This window comes from Nannobrachium achirus (genome assembly GCF_963921795.1).
Source record: "Nannobrachium achirus genome assembly, chromosome: 23".
Lineage (NCBI taxonomy): Eukaryota > Metazoa > Chordata > Actinopteri > Myctophiformes > Myctophidae > Nannobrachium > Nannobrachium achirus.
In genome coordinates this window covers 11,296,831-11,308,953 of record NC_137830.1, presented here as the reverse complement: position 1 = coordinate 11,308,953, position 12,123 = coordinate 11,296,831, and the positions used below count along the sequence as shown (strand labels likewise).

Here is a 12,123-nt window from a genome sequence, read left to right as displayed (position 1 = left end):
CTCGTATTCAGACAGTTTATGTCTAGAGTGTTTTGGTTCATTGTTGTGGTTTTATTTTGTGGGTTTGATATTCCAAAAAATACATTGATTTAAGTTTTAAAAAAAACTAAATAGCTCAATAAACCTTACAAAGGAATGTACAGACCTTTTGAAATGATTCTAGTAATTTGAATGGGTGTTTACCTTTATGACTGTTGCGACACATTTGTCTCTTTGTTCAGTATGCTCCGCCCTTCGATTTTTCACCATTTTGAGCAGTTTGTTATTAAACACTTAAACAGGCTTCTATCCTGGGATTTTTGAGCAATTTGCATGAAACATTCTACACACAATCTAAGGACCTTTATCTAATGTCCGTATGAAGGAGAAGTTTGAGCGTGAAAATGAAGCGTCCATGTGCCAATGAATATTATAAAAAGCTGGCTTTGTTAAATAAAGGAAGAAAACACATTTTTGTTGAAATCAAAACATGACAGTGAATGCGTGTCAATGTGAAATAAGATATATACTGATAAGATCAAGTGCTTTTTTTGAATATACCGTATTTTCCGGACTATAAGGCGCACTTAAAAGCCTTTAATTTTCTCAAAAAACTACAGTGCGCCTTATAGTCCAGTGCGCCTTATATATGGATCATTCATTGACATTGACATTCCCTTTAGCACAGCTCCATCTGTTTGATGCATAATGCAACGGTAGCGTCTATTATGTGCGCCTTATAGTCAGGTGCGCCTTATATATGAAAACAGTTTGAAAATAGACCATTCATTGACAGTGCGCCTTATAGTCAGGTGCGCCTTATAGTCCAGAAAATACTGTAGTTATTTTCAATGTATGACATACTTTGTTGTGAATATAGCCAATCAACAATCTCCCAACTTTCCGGAGAGCTTGTAGATTGGTTATTTATGCTTGTTTTGGTCCCTCAGAGACATCACATTTCTATCTTTTGGGAACCTTTGCTTGATTCATAACGGAATAAGAATATTTTATATAATCATCACCAGACTCAGGCATAAGCCTACTGTTCTAGATAGCTCAATGGAAAGTGTGGCAGTCTGTGAGTATGAAGGTCATGGTTTCGATCCCTGTTGAGGTGTTCATGTATGGCTTTTTAGTCGCTCTTCTGCTAGATATAACCACTAAAGCTCTAAAGCTGAAACCTAGTTTCCCCTGAAGGAATTATAAATGGACTATTATTTAAAAAAAGGCAAAACCTTATGCTTTTGAGCTGTCTCAGGCCATCGGTTGAGGTATCCATGAATGGTGCTCTTAAACCATAATTGATCTGCTGCTGCTGCAGTTGCTGCTGAAGAATGCTGGAGTGAAGGGTCAGAAGACGGTGTTCCTGTTGACCGATGCTCAGATCAAAGAGGAGTCCTTCCTGGAAGACGTGGACAGTGTGTTGAACACAGGAGAGGTCCCCAACCTGTTCCCCCCGGACGAGAAGCAGGAGATCATGGAGGTACAGTACATTAACTGTACGGTGCATTATAGGCACGGCAGGTTTATTTGCACTGACAACACTCTCTGAGCTTGTAAATAGCCTATATTAATGATCGTTTTGGAAAGTGAAAGTGGTTAACTTACCTTATACAGTATACAGTACCTTATACAGTATTTACACTCAGCACAGAGCACGTAGATTTAAAGCTATACTGTGTAAGTTGCTAAACTAGTGGTCAGTCGCGGTATTGCTTTTTTCGTCCGTATTTCGCCCGGAGTCACCGCGGACCACCGCCGCGGACCACCGGAGCGGCGCTGCAAACCACCGCAACCGATACGAATCCATGGAGTGGTAGAACATAATTTTCTGAGCAGGATTTGGGGAATAAGAGGTTAAGAATCCTTCACCATCGTAAACACTGGTTGCTGAGGGAAGCTACTTCCTGAAGAGTCGGTTATTGGCCGGTAGTGTATCATGTGTGTATGATCTGTGATGTGATTGGCCAACGTATACACAACGTATACAGATGATGCAGATTACGTCATTTTGCCGGGAAATCCCGCCCCTGTCACTGCTAAGAAGAAAAAATATAAAGTGGGAGTGGGTGTTCTAAAACTTTAGCGATTTAACAGTTAGGACAATTTTAAGATTTGTTTTATAAAAAAAGTTACATGGTATAACTTTAAAATCAACTAAAAGCAAGAGAGAAGAAATAGCTCTTGAGCTGTGCTTTAAAGCTGTCCACTGAGGTTGCCTGTAAGATTTCCACCCGACAGTGATGATGTGTTGGTGCGAGAAGGGACTGTGTGTGCCCCACGTGCATTGCTTTCTCCTTTAAGCCATTTGGGCCTAGAATTATTATTGAAATATTACCTTTGAAAAATAGCAGATCCACTAGCTCACAGCGTGGCACCGAGTGCCGCGCTGCTAGCTTGTAGATCTGCTAACCCTGAAAATATGTATTTTTAAAGCAAACATTTGTAACAAATATTTTGCTTCTGGGGGGGTCCCTGGAACAACATATTTTTAGATGGGGGGGTCTGTGGCCAAATAATACATATAATTTTGGGGGTCCAAAATCATGAAAAGGTTTGAGAACCACTGACATAGAAAGGTAGGTTTTTCAGAAACCTGTTAGGATTTAGGAGAGATTTATAGAATTGGGTCAAAATACTTGCACAAATCTTCACGATTTAGCTCGCAGAGCGGCACTCTGTGCTGCGCTGCAAGCTTGTATATCTGCTGTTTTTCTTGCCTGGCATTGCCAACCTCTATCACACACCGCCAGGGGGTGTTGTTGTGTTCGGACTGGTTTATTAACCAGGCAACTGTTTTTCAATAGTTAAAGCATTACATGTGTTAATTAATCTCTTCCTCTCTGTCCCCAGACGGTCCGTCCCATCGCCCAGGCGGGCAACAAGACCCTGGAGCTCAGCCCTCTGGCTCTGTTCGCCTTCTTCGTGGCGCGCTGCAGGGAGAACCTGCACATCGTGGTGGCCTTCAGTCCCATCGGAGACGCCTTCCGGAACCGCCTGCGCCAGTTCCCCTCTCTCATCAACTGCTGCACCATCGACTGGTTCCAGGTATACGCCCAATAGAACCGTCTCATACCTGTACCGTTGTTTTGGGTTGAGATTGGAAAATTTCCTGGGGCAATCTGCCCAGATCATGCATGTCACACATGTCTTCTTTTTTTAGTTTTTTACTCTCAAAAAGTGCCTGCAATGTAGTGCATTTCAAACTACATAGCAGTGCACATCATGGGATGATCACTGTTTGCCTCCTGTGGATTGTTTTATTTTTATTTTTGTTTATTTAATTTTTATTTTGCTGCTAAGTGAGGTCAGCAGACAAAGTGACATGAGTGAGATGAAAAAACCTGAGTGAAATGTGCCAATGTCAACCAGAAACATCGGTACTGCGCATTTTCCCTGCAGGAATAACATACTACTGTACTTGCACGGCACTGAACACAATGGTGTCGTTATTGTTGATTATCGTCACCTTCACTTTCCATGCCATTGAGGAGTATGTTCGGATATTCATTAATTTGGAGGTTCTGTGCCATTGAGGAGATATAGTCCTCAATTGGACTTATGGACTTAAAGTTGCTATAAGCAGTTTTCTGCTGACATAAGCAGGAAACAGGCAATTGCTTATTTTTATTTTTTATTTTAATTTTATCATATTCAGGCGGCTAACAATACTCCCTAAAACAATCTAGTATCTGTGGCGCTTCTAGGAGCCGCAGCTAGTCTGCCTCCAAAACTATTATTTTATCTGTTAGAAGCTCTGTCACTAGCAGCTCATTGGTGCATGAACCAGCCGACCGGGACTAAAGGGATTGACAGACAGATCAACCAATCTGAACAAGAACAAGAGGCGGTCCTGATTGGTCTGCTTATTTGGCAGGCTGCCAAATAAGCAGACCAATGACAGAACTTCTCACAGATAAAGATACTAGTTTTGGAGGCAGATTGTGGCCCCAGGAAGTGTCACAGAGACAACATTTCTTTAGGAACCATGGTTAGCCGTCTGAATATAATAAAATAAAAATAAAAATAAGCAATTGCATGTTTCCTGCTTATGTCAGCATAAAATTGCATATACAGTAGCAACATTAATGTTTTAAATCATATCGCTGTCTACTGTACCCGTTGGTGTGCAGGAACTTCATTTCCCATGTTGCTTTGGGCAATGGTGACGTCATTAAGCCGCGCCGGCTTCATTGCTTCTCATTCTAACGATCGGCAGATAAACAGCGTTTTCTCGCCATTTATCTCCAAATCGCGGCGTTTGGCGAGAAACGCTTGTTTTTTTATTACTGGGCTCTATCTAAGCGGAGGATGTTCGTGGTAGCAATGTTTCTCCTCTGGGTGAAAAAAGACAACAATAAAGTCTTCAATCAATCAATCAATCAATCAATCAATTGTGTTAAACTGATGGCCTAAGTAATTTTTGTTAAGGTTTTCAGGGAAAAATACAAAATACTGATCCAAAACAACACTAGATGATATTTGTCTCCGCCAGGTCGAAAGGTCATAGGGAGACTATGTTTTGCACCCTGTCCGTCTGTCTGTGTGTCCCGTCAATCTGTCTGTGAACAGCTAATCTCCGGCACCGTTGCCACGATGATTTTCAAAATTCTGGTAATTATTGTCAACAATGTCCAGCATTTTCCAACATTAATAGTTACCTGCTTCCTCCCGAGGGGGAGATTCAGTATTTTCAGCCCAACACAGCTGATTCGCTGCCTACAAGGAGCGCGTGAACAATTAAGGGTTAAGAGTCTTCCTCAGGGACACACAACGACATTGCTGGCCTGGCCTGGAATCGAACCAGGGACAACCTGTGGCTCTGGTTCCCCAGGCGGGCTCCCTAAGTATTCAGCTATGCCGCCCCTTTCTATAAGGGGTACCTCAGTGGCTCACCTGGTAAACCACATGCCATTAAGGTTCACTAACACTCTGTGGTCTGTTCTTTTTGAATAACAGAGACATTGCTATTGTGGAGCCTTTCATAATGTCATTCTGTCCATTCTGTCATGTCATTCTGTCCATCCTGTCATGTCATTCTGTCCATCCTGTCATGTCATTCTGTCCATCCTGTCATGTCAGCCATGGCCAGAGGAGGCGCTGGAGCGCGTGGCCAACTCCTTCCTGGAACCGCTGGAGATGAGCCAACGCGAGCGGCAGGAGATCGTACACATCTGCAAGACGTTCCACACCTCTGCCAAAGAGCTGTCCCTGAGGCATGCCGTTCACTTCTCTATACCAGTGGTTGTGCAACCTTTTCATGCCAAGGACCCCCAAATTAGTATGCATACGGGCCACAGAACCCCATCTGAAAAAAATAAAATAATAATAATAATCTTTGTACCAGGACCCCAGTACAAGATGTGTGTGTTTAAAATGGTACAAATATATTTAAGATTCTTCCTATTGTTTCAAGATTACAAACACGTTGTGAGCTTTTAGATCTGAAATAGGGTTAAAGTGGTTTAAAGTGATTTTTATGCAGGCCCCCATGGAATGCCCTCTTGGGCCCCACTTTCAGAACCATTGTTTTATAGGCCACTGTGTACTGCTTTGCCCTGAAATCACGCAAAGCGGTACACAGTATCTCTAAAGTCATGTCATCAACATGGATCTGTCCCATTTCCCATATTCCCTCCTGATTGGCTACGAATGCCTTCTAAAGTTTGCGTATGCGACCTGACGGTCGCTTATCTCCCGATTAGGGAGTCTTACTGGTAAAGCTATATTTTGATTGGCAGGTTCCTGTCAGAACTGGGCCGCCATAACTACGTGACGCCCACCTCCTACCTGGAGCTGCTGGCTGCGTTCCGTCAGCTCCTCACCCAGAAGAGAGACGCCGTCATGAAGGCTAAGAGGAGGTACACCAACGGGCTGGATAAGCTGGCCTTCGCAGAGTCTCAGGTATCTATAATATCCTCCAGAGTCCAGACCAGGGGTTTTCAAAGTGGGTGACGGGGCACCCTGGGGTGCCGCGAAATCATTTGATAATATTTGGAATTCATTTGGACACTTGAAAAATATTTGGTATCATTTTAAACTTGAAGTACAAAGTCATTTTCAGTCAGTTCTAACCAAAATGGATATTATCTCAACGTTTTCCTCGCAACATAATCACTAAAATATCTTCACTGTCGGGCAGAAACCTTGTATCTCCAAGTTTCAAATGTGTAGGTCTTTTGGTAAAGCAAAGCCCTGCTTCATCATACAAGACTGTCACACAAAACTAGTGAAAACAGCCGATCTACAAGCACACAACGCCTCGCAATGCGAGGCGTTGTGTGCTTGTAGATCTGCTGTTTTCACTAGTTTAGTACATTTTATAGATGATAAATACAAAACAAACGGTTTTGGACATACAAGGTTTCCACCCGACAACGACAATATGCTTAAATATAAGGTGCTGGGAGTGAAAATTATAATGTATAAATATGTATGGGGTGCCCTGAGACAACAAAAATGGGAACCCCTGCTCCAGACTACCTACTTGGATTAAAGTGATCAGACAACATTTAAAGTGTCTCTCTGTAGGTGGGTGAGATGTACAATAAAAGTGTCTCTCTGTAGGTGGGTGAGATGTACAATAAAAGTGTCTCTCTGTAGGTGGGTGACATGTACAATGAAAGTGTCTCTCTGTAGGTGGGTGAGATGTACAATGAAAGCGTCTCTCTGTAGGTGGGTGAGATGTACATTTAAATTGTCTCTCTGTAGGTGGGTGAGATGAAGAAGGAGCTGGTGGAACTCCAGCCCAAACTGGAGCAGGCCAAGATCGAGAACATCAAGATGATTCAGGTGAACGGGTGCTGATTGCTTCATTGAACTTTAAGGTTTTAAGTGTAATGTATAGAGGGTATATGCACATTTCTACAGTGACAATTAAGGACTTTTAGGTACCTCTAAAATGACAAATTTAACATTGGCCAAATTGTCAAATATTAAAGTCAGAAATTGTGAAAATAGCAGATCTACACCGAGGTGTTGTGAGCATGTATATCTGCTATTTTCACAATAAAGCCGTGTTATACAAAATGTAATGCCTCAACTGTTAGTGCTCATAAAGGTGATTATTTGGGGGTCGCGGCCTGAAAAGGTTGAGAACCGTACTGCTCTAGTCAATGCCATTGAGGAGGTGTCACAGCGTGGGCACAGACATAAAAAGGTAGACGCCTCTTCCGGCTCTCTGGTACCCATCTCGCATTGATAGGCATTTTTGATTGACAGGCTTGGAATTCTTCAGTGTGCGTAACAGACACGGAAGGTCGGTAGGCAAATCAGAGGCAGGTGGGGGTGGGTCTTTTCGTACGCAGCTCTTAACTCTTTTACCGCTTTGAACGTTCCCGTGCGCCCCATTTTTCCGGGCGGCGCGTCGCCAATAGTACGTTCTTTGGCTCGTTCTTTTGTACCTTGTTTTGATGTCTGTAAACTGATGAGGGGTTGCGCGGTGTGTACCGTTAACACATCTCCCGTAAAAGTACTCTCAAAAACCCACTGGACGTTAGCATCAATGGAGTAACAACACTCTTCCTTGTTATTTCTCTGGGTCTATTGCACTGTAGCGATTTAGTGGTCTTGACGACGGCAGCCGGCCGCGGCCATTTCACATTAATTCTTGCATGAGGCTGCCCTATACTGCTAGTATGACCAAAGTGCACTATGTAGTGAGAAAAAAAAACAAAAAAACAAAAAAAACGAATAGATATTTGTCTATAACCTCGCAAAGGTAAGCTGCTTTTGCTGGCACAAGACCCAATAAATAAATGATAACATCTGGCAGTAAAACTGTTAAAAACAGCTAACACTAGGAACTGGCTCTGTTGAATTGAATTGTAGTCCTTGGATAAGTCCCGGAAAAGACACGCTGTGATTGGCCAGTAGTTTTTTTGTCTGCCCTAGACACTTCCGCTTTTCTGCCTATCAAGTTGGACGGGTCACTCCAATCAACTGCAGCGGTGGACGAGGTATCTAGCTTTTTATATCTGTGAGCGTGGGTGCTTCCCTCCCTCCCTCCCTCCAGGTGATCGAGGTGGAGTCGGTGGAGGCGGAGGCCAAGAGCAAGGAGGTGCGCGTGGACGAGGAGGCGGCCACCATCAAGGCGGACGAGGCCCAGGCTCTGAAGAACGAGTGTGAGACTCAGCTGGCCGAGGCCATCCCTGCCCTGGAGGCTGCTCGCACCGCTCTGAACACCCTGAAGGTCAGCCTTGCCCACCACCAAACCTGCAGTGTTGATTTTGTCAAACAAAGCTATGATGACTAAAAGTGAGACAATACCGTTGTTCCCTGTTGAGCTTGGCACATTTCCTGGGGCAAGCTGCCCAGATCTATTTTTTTTTTTTTTTTTAGATTGCCCAGATCTATTTTTTTTTTTTTTTTAGATGCGTCTTCTTATTTTTTTCACTCTCAAAAAGCGCCTGCATTTGAAACTACATTGCAGTGCCCATCATGGGGTGATCACTGCTTGCCTCCTGTGAATTGTTTTATTTTTTATCTTTGTTTATTTTCTGTTTATTGTGTTGCTGAGTGAGGTCAGCAGACAAAGTGACGTGAGGGAGATGAAAAAAAAAACCTGGGTGAAATGTGCCAAATCGCAATAGGAAACAACGGTACAAAGTATTGACAATGTCGTCAACAAATACAAATGACTACATATAGACTATTTTCACTGCTTTCTCATTTTAAATCTTTTGAAATACATCGCGGCGACCCATAATGTGTCCGTGACAGCCACACTGTCTTTTTTCTCTCCTTCCAGCCTTCTGATGTGACGATAGTGAAGTCAATGACAAACCCACCAGAAGGAGTGAAACTGGTGATGGCAGCCGTGTGCGTCATGAAGGACATCAAGCCGGATAAGATCACTGACCCCTCAGGGACTGGACAGAAGGTTAGTGACAGAGGAAGAAATTACTGTATAGTTTATAGCTGCATATCGTGGTTGTCGGGTGGAAACCCTGTATGTCCAAAACCGTTCGTTCTGCGTTTATCATTTTAAAAAGGATTTAAACTAGTGAAAACAGCCGATCTACAAGCATACAACGCCTCGTACCGTGAGACGTTGTAGATCTGCAGTTTTCACTACTTTTGTGCGTCGGCCTTGTCTGATGAAGCAGGGCGGCATAGCTCAGGGGTAGAGAAACTGTCATTAGAGCAAGAAGAAGGGTTCCCAGTTCGAATCCGGGCTTCCCCTGAGTTAATGTCCGAGAGTCCTTGAGCAAGACTCTGAACCCCTATTTGCTCCCGGTGAGCATGGTTTCCTCCGCCATCGGTGTATGAATGTGTGTGTGACTGGGTGAATGTAATGCACAATCTATGTAAAGCGCCTTGGATAAAAGCGCTATATAAATGCACCATTTACCATTTTACCATTTATTTACTTCGCAATAAAACGTACACATTTGAAACTTGGAGATATGAGGTTTCCACCTGACAACGACGATATGCATAACCTTTATTTGTTGCCATCACTTATAATACTTGTACGATTCATTATGATTTTTGAGCGGTGGTCACAACGCTCCTATACGTGGCCGTGTGTGTGGGTCTGTCTGTCTGTCTGTCTGTCTCCGTGTCTGTCTGTCTGTAGCCTGCAGTAACCTTTTCTGACCACACATGTTAAGGGAGGGGCGCTGTTGCACACACACACACACACACACACACACACACACACACACACACACACACACACACACACACACACACACCACCGCTCAGTTCACACGAGTGTGATTTTTGGTTAACTTGTAAGAGTCTAATATCTCCACTAGGCCTGATAGCTATCGTTTTGGTAAATTCTATCTTGTTATGGTTCAGCTCGTCCTTGAGGCCTTGAAGCAGCAACAGTATAACTGTGATCTCTGACTAGAGCCTACTGGCAGAACTACCGTACCACTGACATGAGTGTGATTGTATTTCTCCCCATGATATCATATACATTAAAGCATAACCATCACCACCTAAAATATGACTGTACGTGTAAAGCTGCATTCCAACCCGATGCTATTTCTTCTATTCTAGTCGCTTCTATCGCTTCACTTTGGTCGCGCAGGTCCGCATTGGTAAAATAATCATGTCCCGTTGGAATCAAGGCGAAACACCTGGAAAAAAGGGAGTCCCAACTCCAAACACCAAGAACATTTCTGTGTTTACGGACAACATCCAACACTGATTGGCTGTCAGGACGCGATGGGTGGAGTCAGGAGTGGGGCGAAGATACCGAAGCAACCGTTCGCGCTGCCTCTTTCGGATCGTTTGCACGTCGTCTTCTTTTATGTAATCGCGCCCCTCAAACCAGCTTTAGAGATTTTGCCTCTCAGACCCAAAACTGTTGACCAAAAAATATATATTTTACATTCTCTAATTGTGTAGACTTCTTGTAATTTGAGTAATGCAGGTGGATAGGAATAATTTCACTGTTGAGAGTGTAAAATCAAACCAAACCGCAAGGTCCATTTGGTTTCATTTTACGCTTTCGTTTTACGATAAAGATCTATGAGGTTCCATTTGGTTACAGACTCTCCATCATTTAGCTGGGGAACACCTGGAACCCCCTCAAGGACCACTGGTGGTCTCCGGACCACTGGTTGAAAACCACTGTCCTAACTGACACCAGGATTAAACAGTAGCTAGTGGGACCACCTCCATCCACTGCAGATGGATTTGTTATATTGTATAATATACTCTAATACTATAATCATAGAGATTGATTACCATACACTTTTAGTCATTAAAATAAGTTTTAGATTGAAGCTTTAAGCCTGTCATGCAAAAGCATATCGTCGTTGTCGAGCAGAAACCTTGTATCTCCAAGTTTCAAATGTGTACGTTCTTTTGCAAAGTAAAGACCTGCTTCATCATACAAGGCCGTCGCACAAAAGTAGTGAAAACAGCAGATCTACAAGCACACAACGCCTCGCAGTGCGAGGCGTTGTGTGCTTGTAGATCTGCTGTTTTCACTAGTTTAAATCATTTTTAAATGACAAAACCAACGGTTTGGATATACAAGGTTTTCACCCGACAACGACGATATACAGTAGGCTCGGTGGAAACGTGTTTTCTGATTCGTTTGTTTGTTGGTTTCAGATTGTTGACTACTGGGGTCCGAGCAAGAAGCTGCTGGGTGACATGAATTTCTTACGTGATCTGAAACACTACGACAAAGATAACATTCCGGTGAGTTCTAATTAAACGTCAGTCTTATGCCTCTATCAGAGTCCAGGGTGAAGAGCATCAGGGGCACTGGAACTCCCAAATCCCAAGGGGAGCTGAGCCTGGAGGAGTTCATGCGTGCGGCCAAAGGCCGCACGCCGAAAAATTTATGTTTTTTTATCCGGTTTTGGGTTATTTTTATTTCGGTTTCGGGTGCTTATGCCCCTCATAACGGTGTAACAAGGAGCTATATACCGGTAGTTACTAGTTATTTTTAGCACACAGTGCAACACACAGCACGCATGCACACACACACAGTCACTCACGCACACACTACAAAATCGGGTATTATTTTTGTAACAGTTTTCTACTGTTTTTTATTCCCCATATACAACGGTGTTAGTTTGCAACAATGAGCCTATAGACAGTTTCTAGTTCTCAAATAAATAGACTTTGGTGTGCCATCAAAGCGGGATTTAAATTTGACTTGTGATTAGGTCACCATGTGATAATCAAATACCTTTTTTCAACATATTTTATTCCCCAAAGTCAAATACATTATTGTTTTAATATAGCTCTGTGTGTGTGTATAGGCTTATTTAAAAAAATATATATATATATATATATATATATTTTTTTTTTTTTTTTTTTCACCACGAGGGGAGCTGCAGCTCCCTCAGCACCCCACTTCCTCACCTCACCGCGGTGTAGTTTTCTAACTATCACCTAAAAATGTATAACAAAGCCTAGGTGATAGCTAGGAAACTACACCGCGGTGAAGTGATAGCTCTTCACCCTGGACTCTGATAGAGGCATTAAACATCTGTATTGTCTTGTGTCTACACCAGGGGTGGGCAACATTGATGATGGAGAGGGACTATATTTTCATACAATTACAAAATAGCAAAAATAGCCGATCTACAAGATCAAAATACGCCACAGTGCGACGCGTTTTGAGCTGGTAGATATTTCGCTATTTTTTTATTGGATTCCTGAATA

The 12,123-nt window shown here is 42.9% G+C and overlaps 1 protein-coding gene across 1 annotated transcript in view; it reads left to right on the top strand.

The window, feature by feature from the left end:
- Window positions 1-12,123, top strand: part of dnah12 (dynein, axonemal, heavy chain 12) — a gene marked incomplete at both ends in the record, with an annotated part of 116,740 nt that overhangs the window by 68,329 nt on the left and 36,288 nt on the right. Inside the window, 8 exons of the mRNA XM_080754209.1 lie at window positions 1,304-1,465; window positions 2,836-3,030; window positions 5,065-5,198; window positions 5,724-5,886; window positions 6,694-6,774; window positions 7,997-8,173; window positions 8,732-8,863; window positions 11,059-11,148. Of these exons, the coding sequence (XP_080610335.1) occupies window positions 1,304-1,465; window positions 2,836-3,030; window positions 5,065-5,198; window positions 5,724-5,886; window positions 6,694-6,774; window positions 7,997-8,173; window positions 8,732-8,863; window positions 11,059-11,148 (1,134 nt within the window). The remainder of the gene's footprint in view (window positions 1-1,303; window positions 1,466-2,835; window positions 3,031-5,064; window positions 5,199-5,723; window positions 5,887-6,693; window positions 6,775-7,996; window positions 8,174-8,731; window positions 8,864-11,058; window positions 11,149-12,123) is intronic.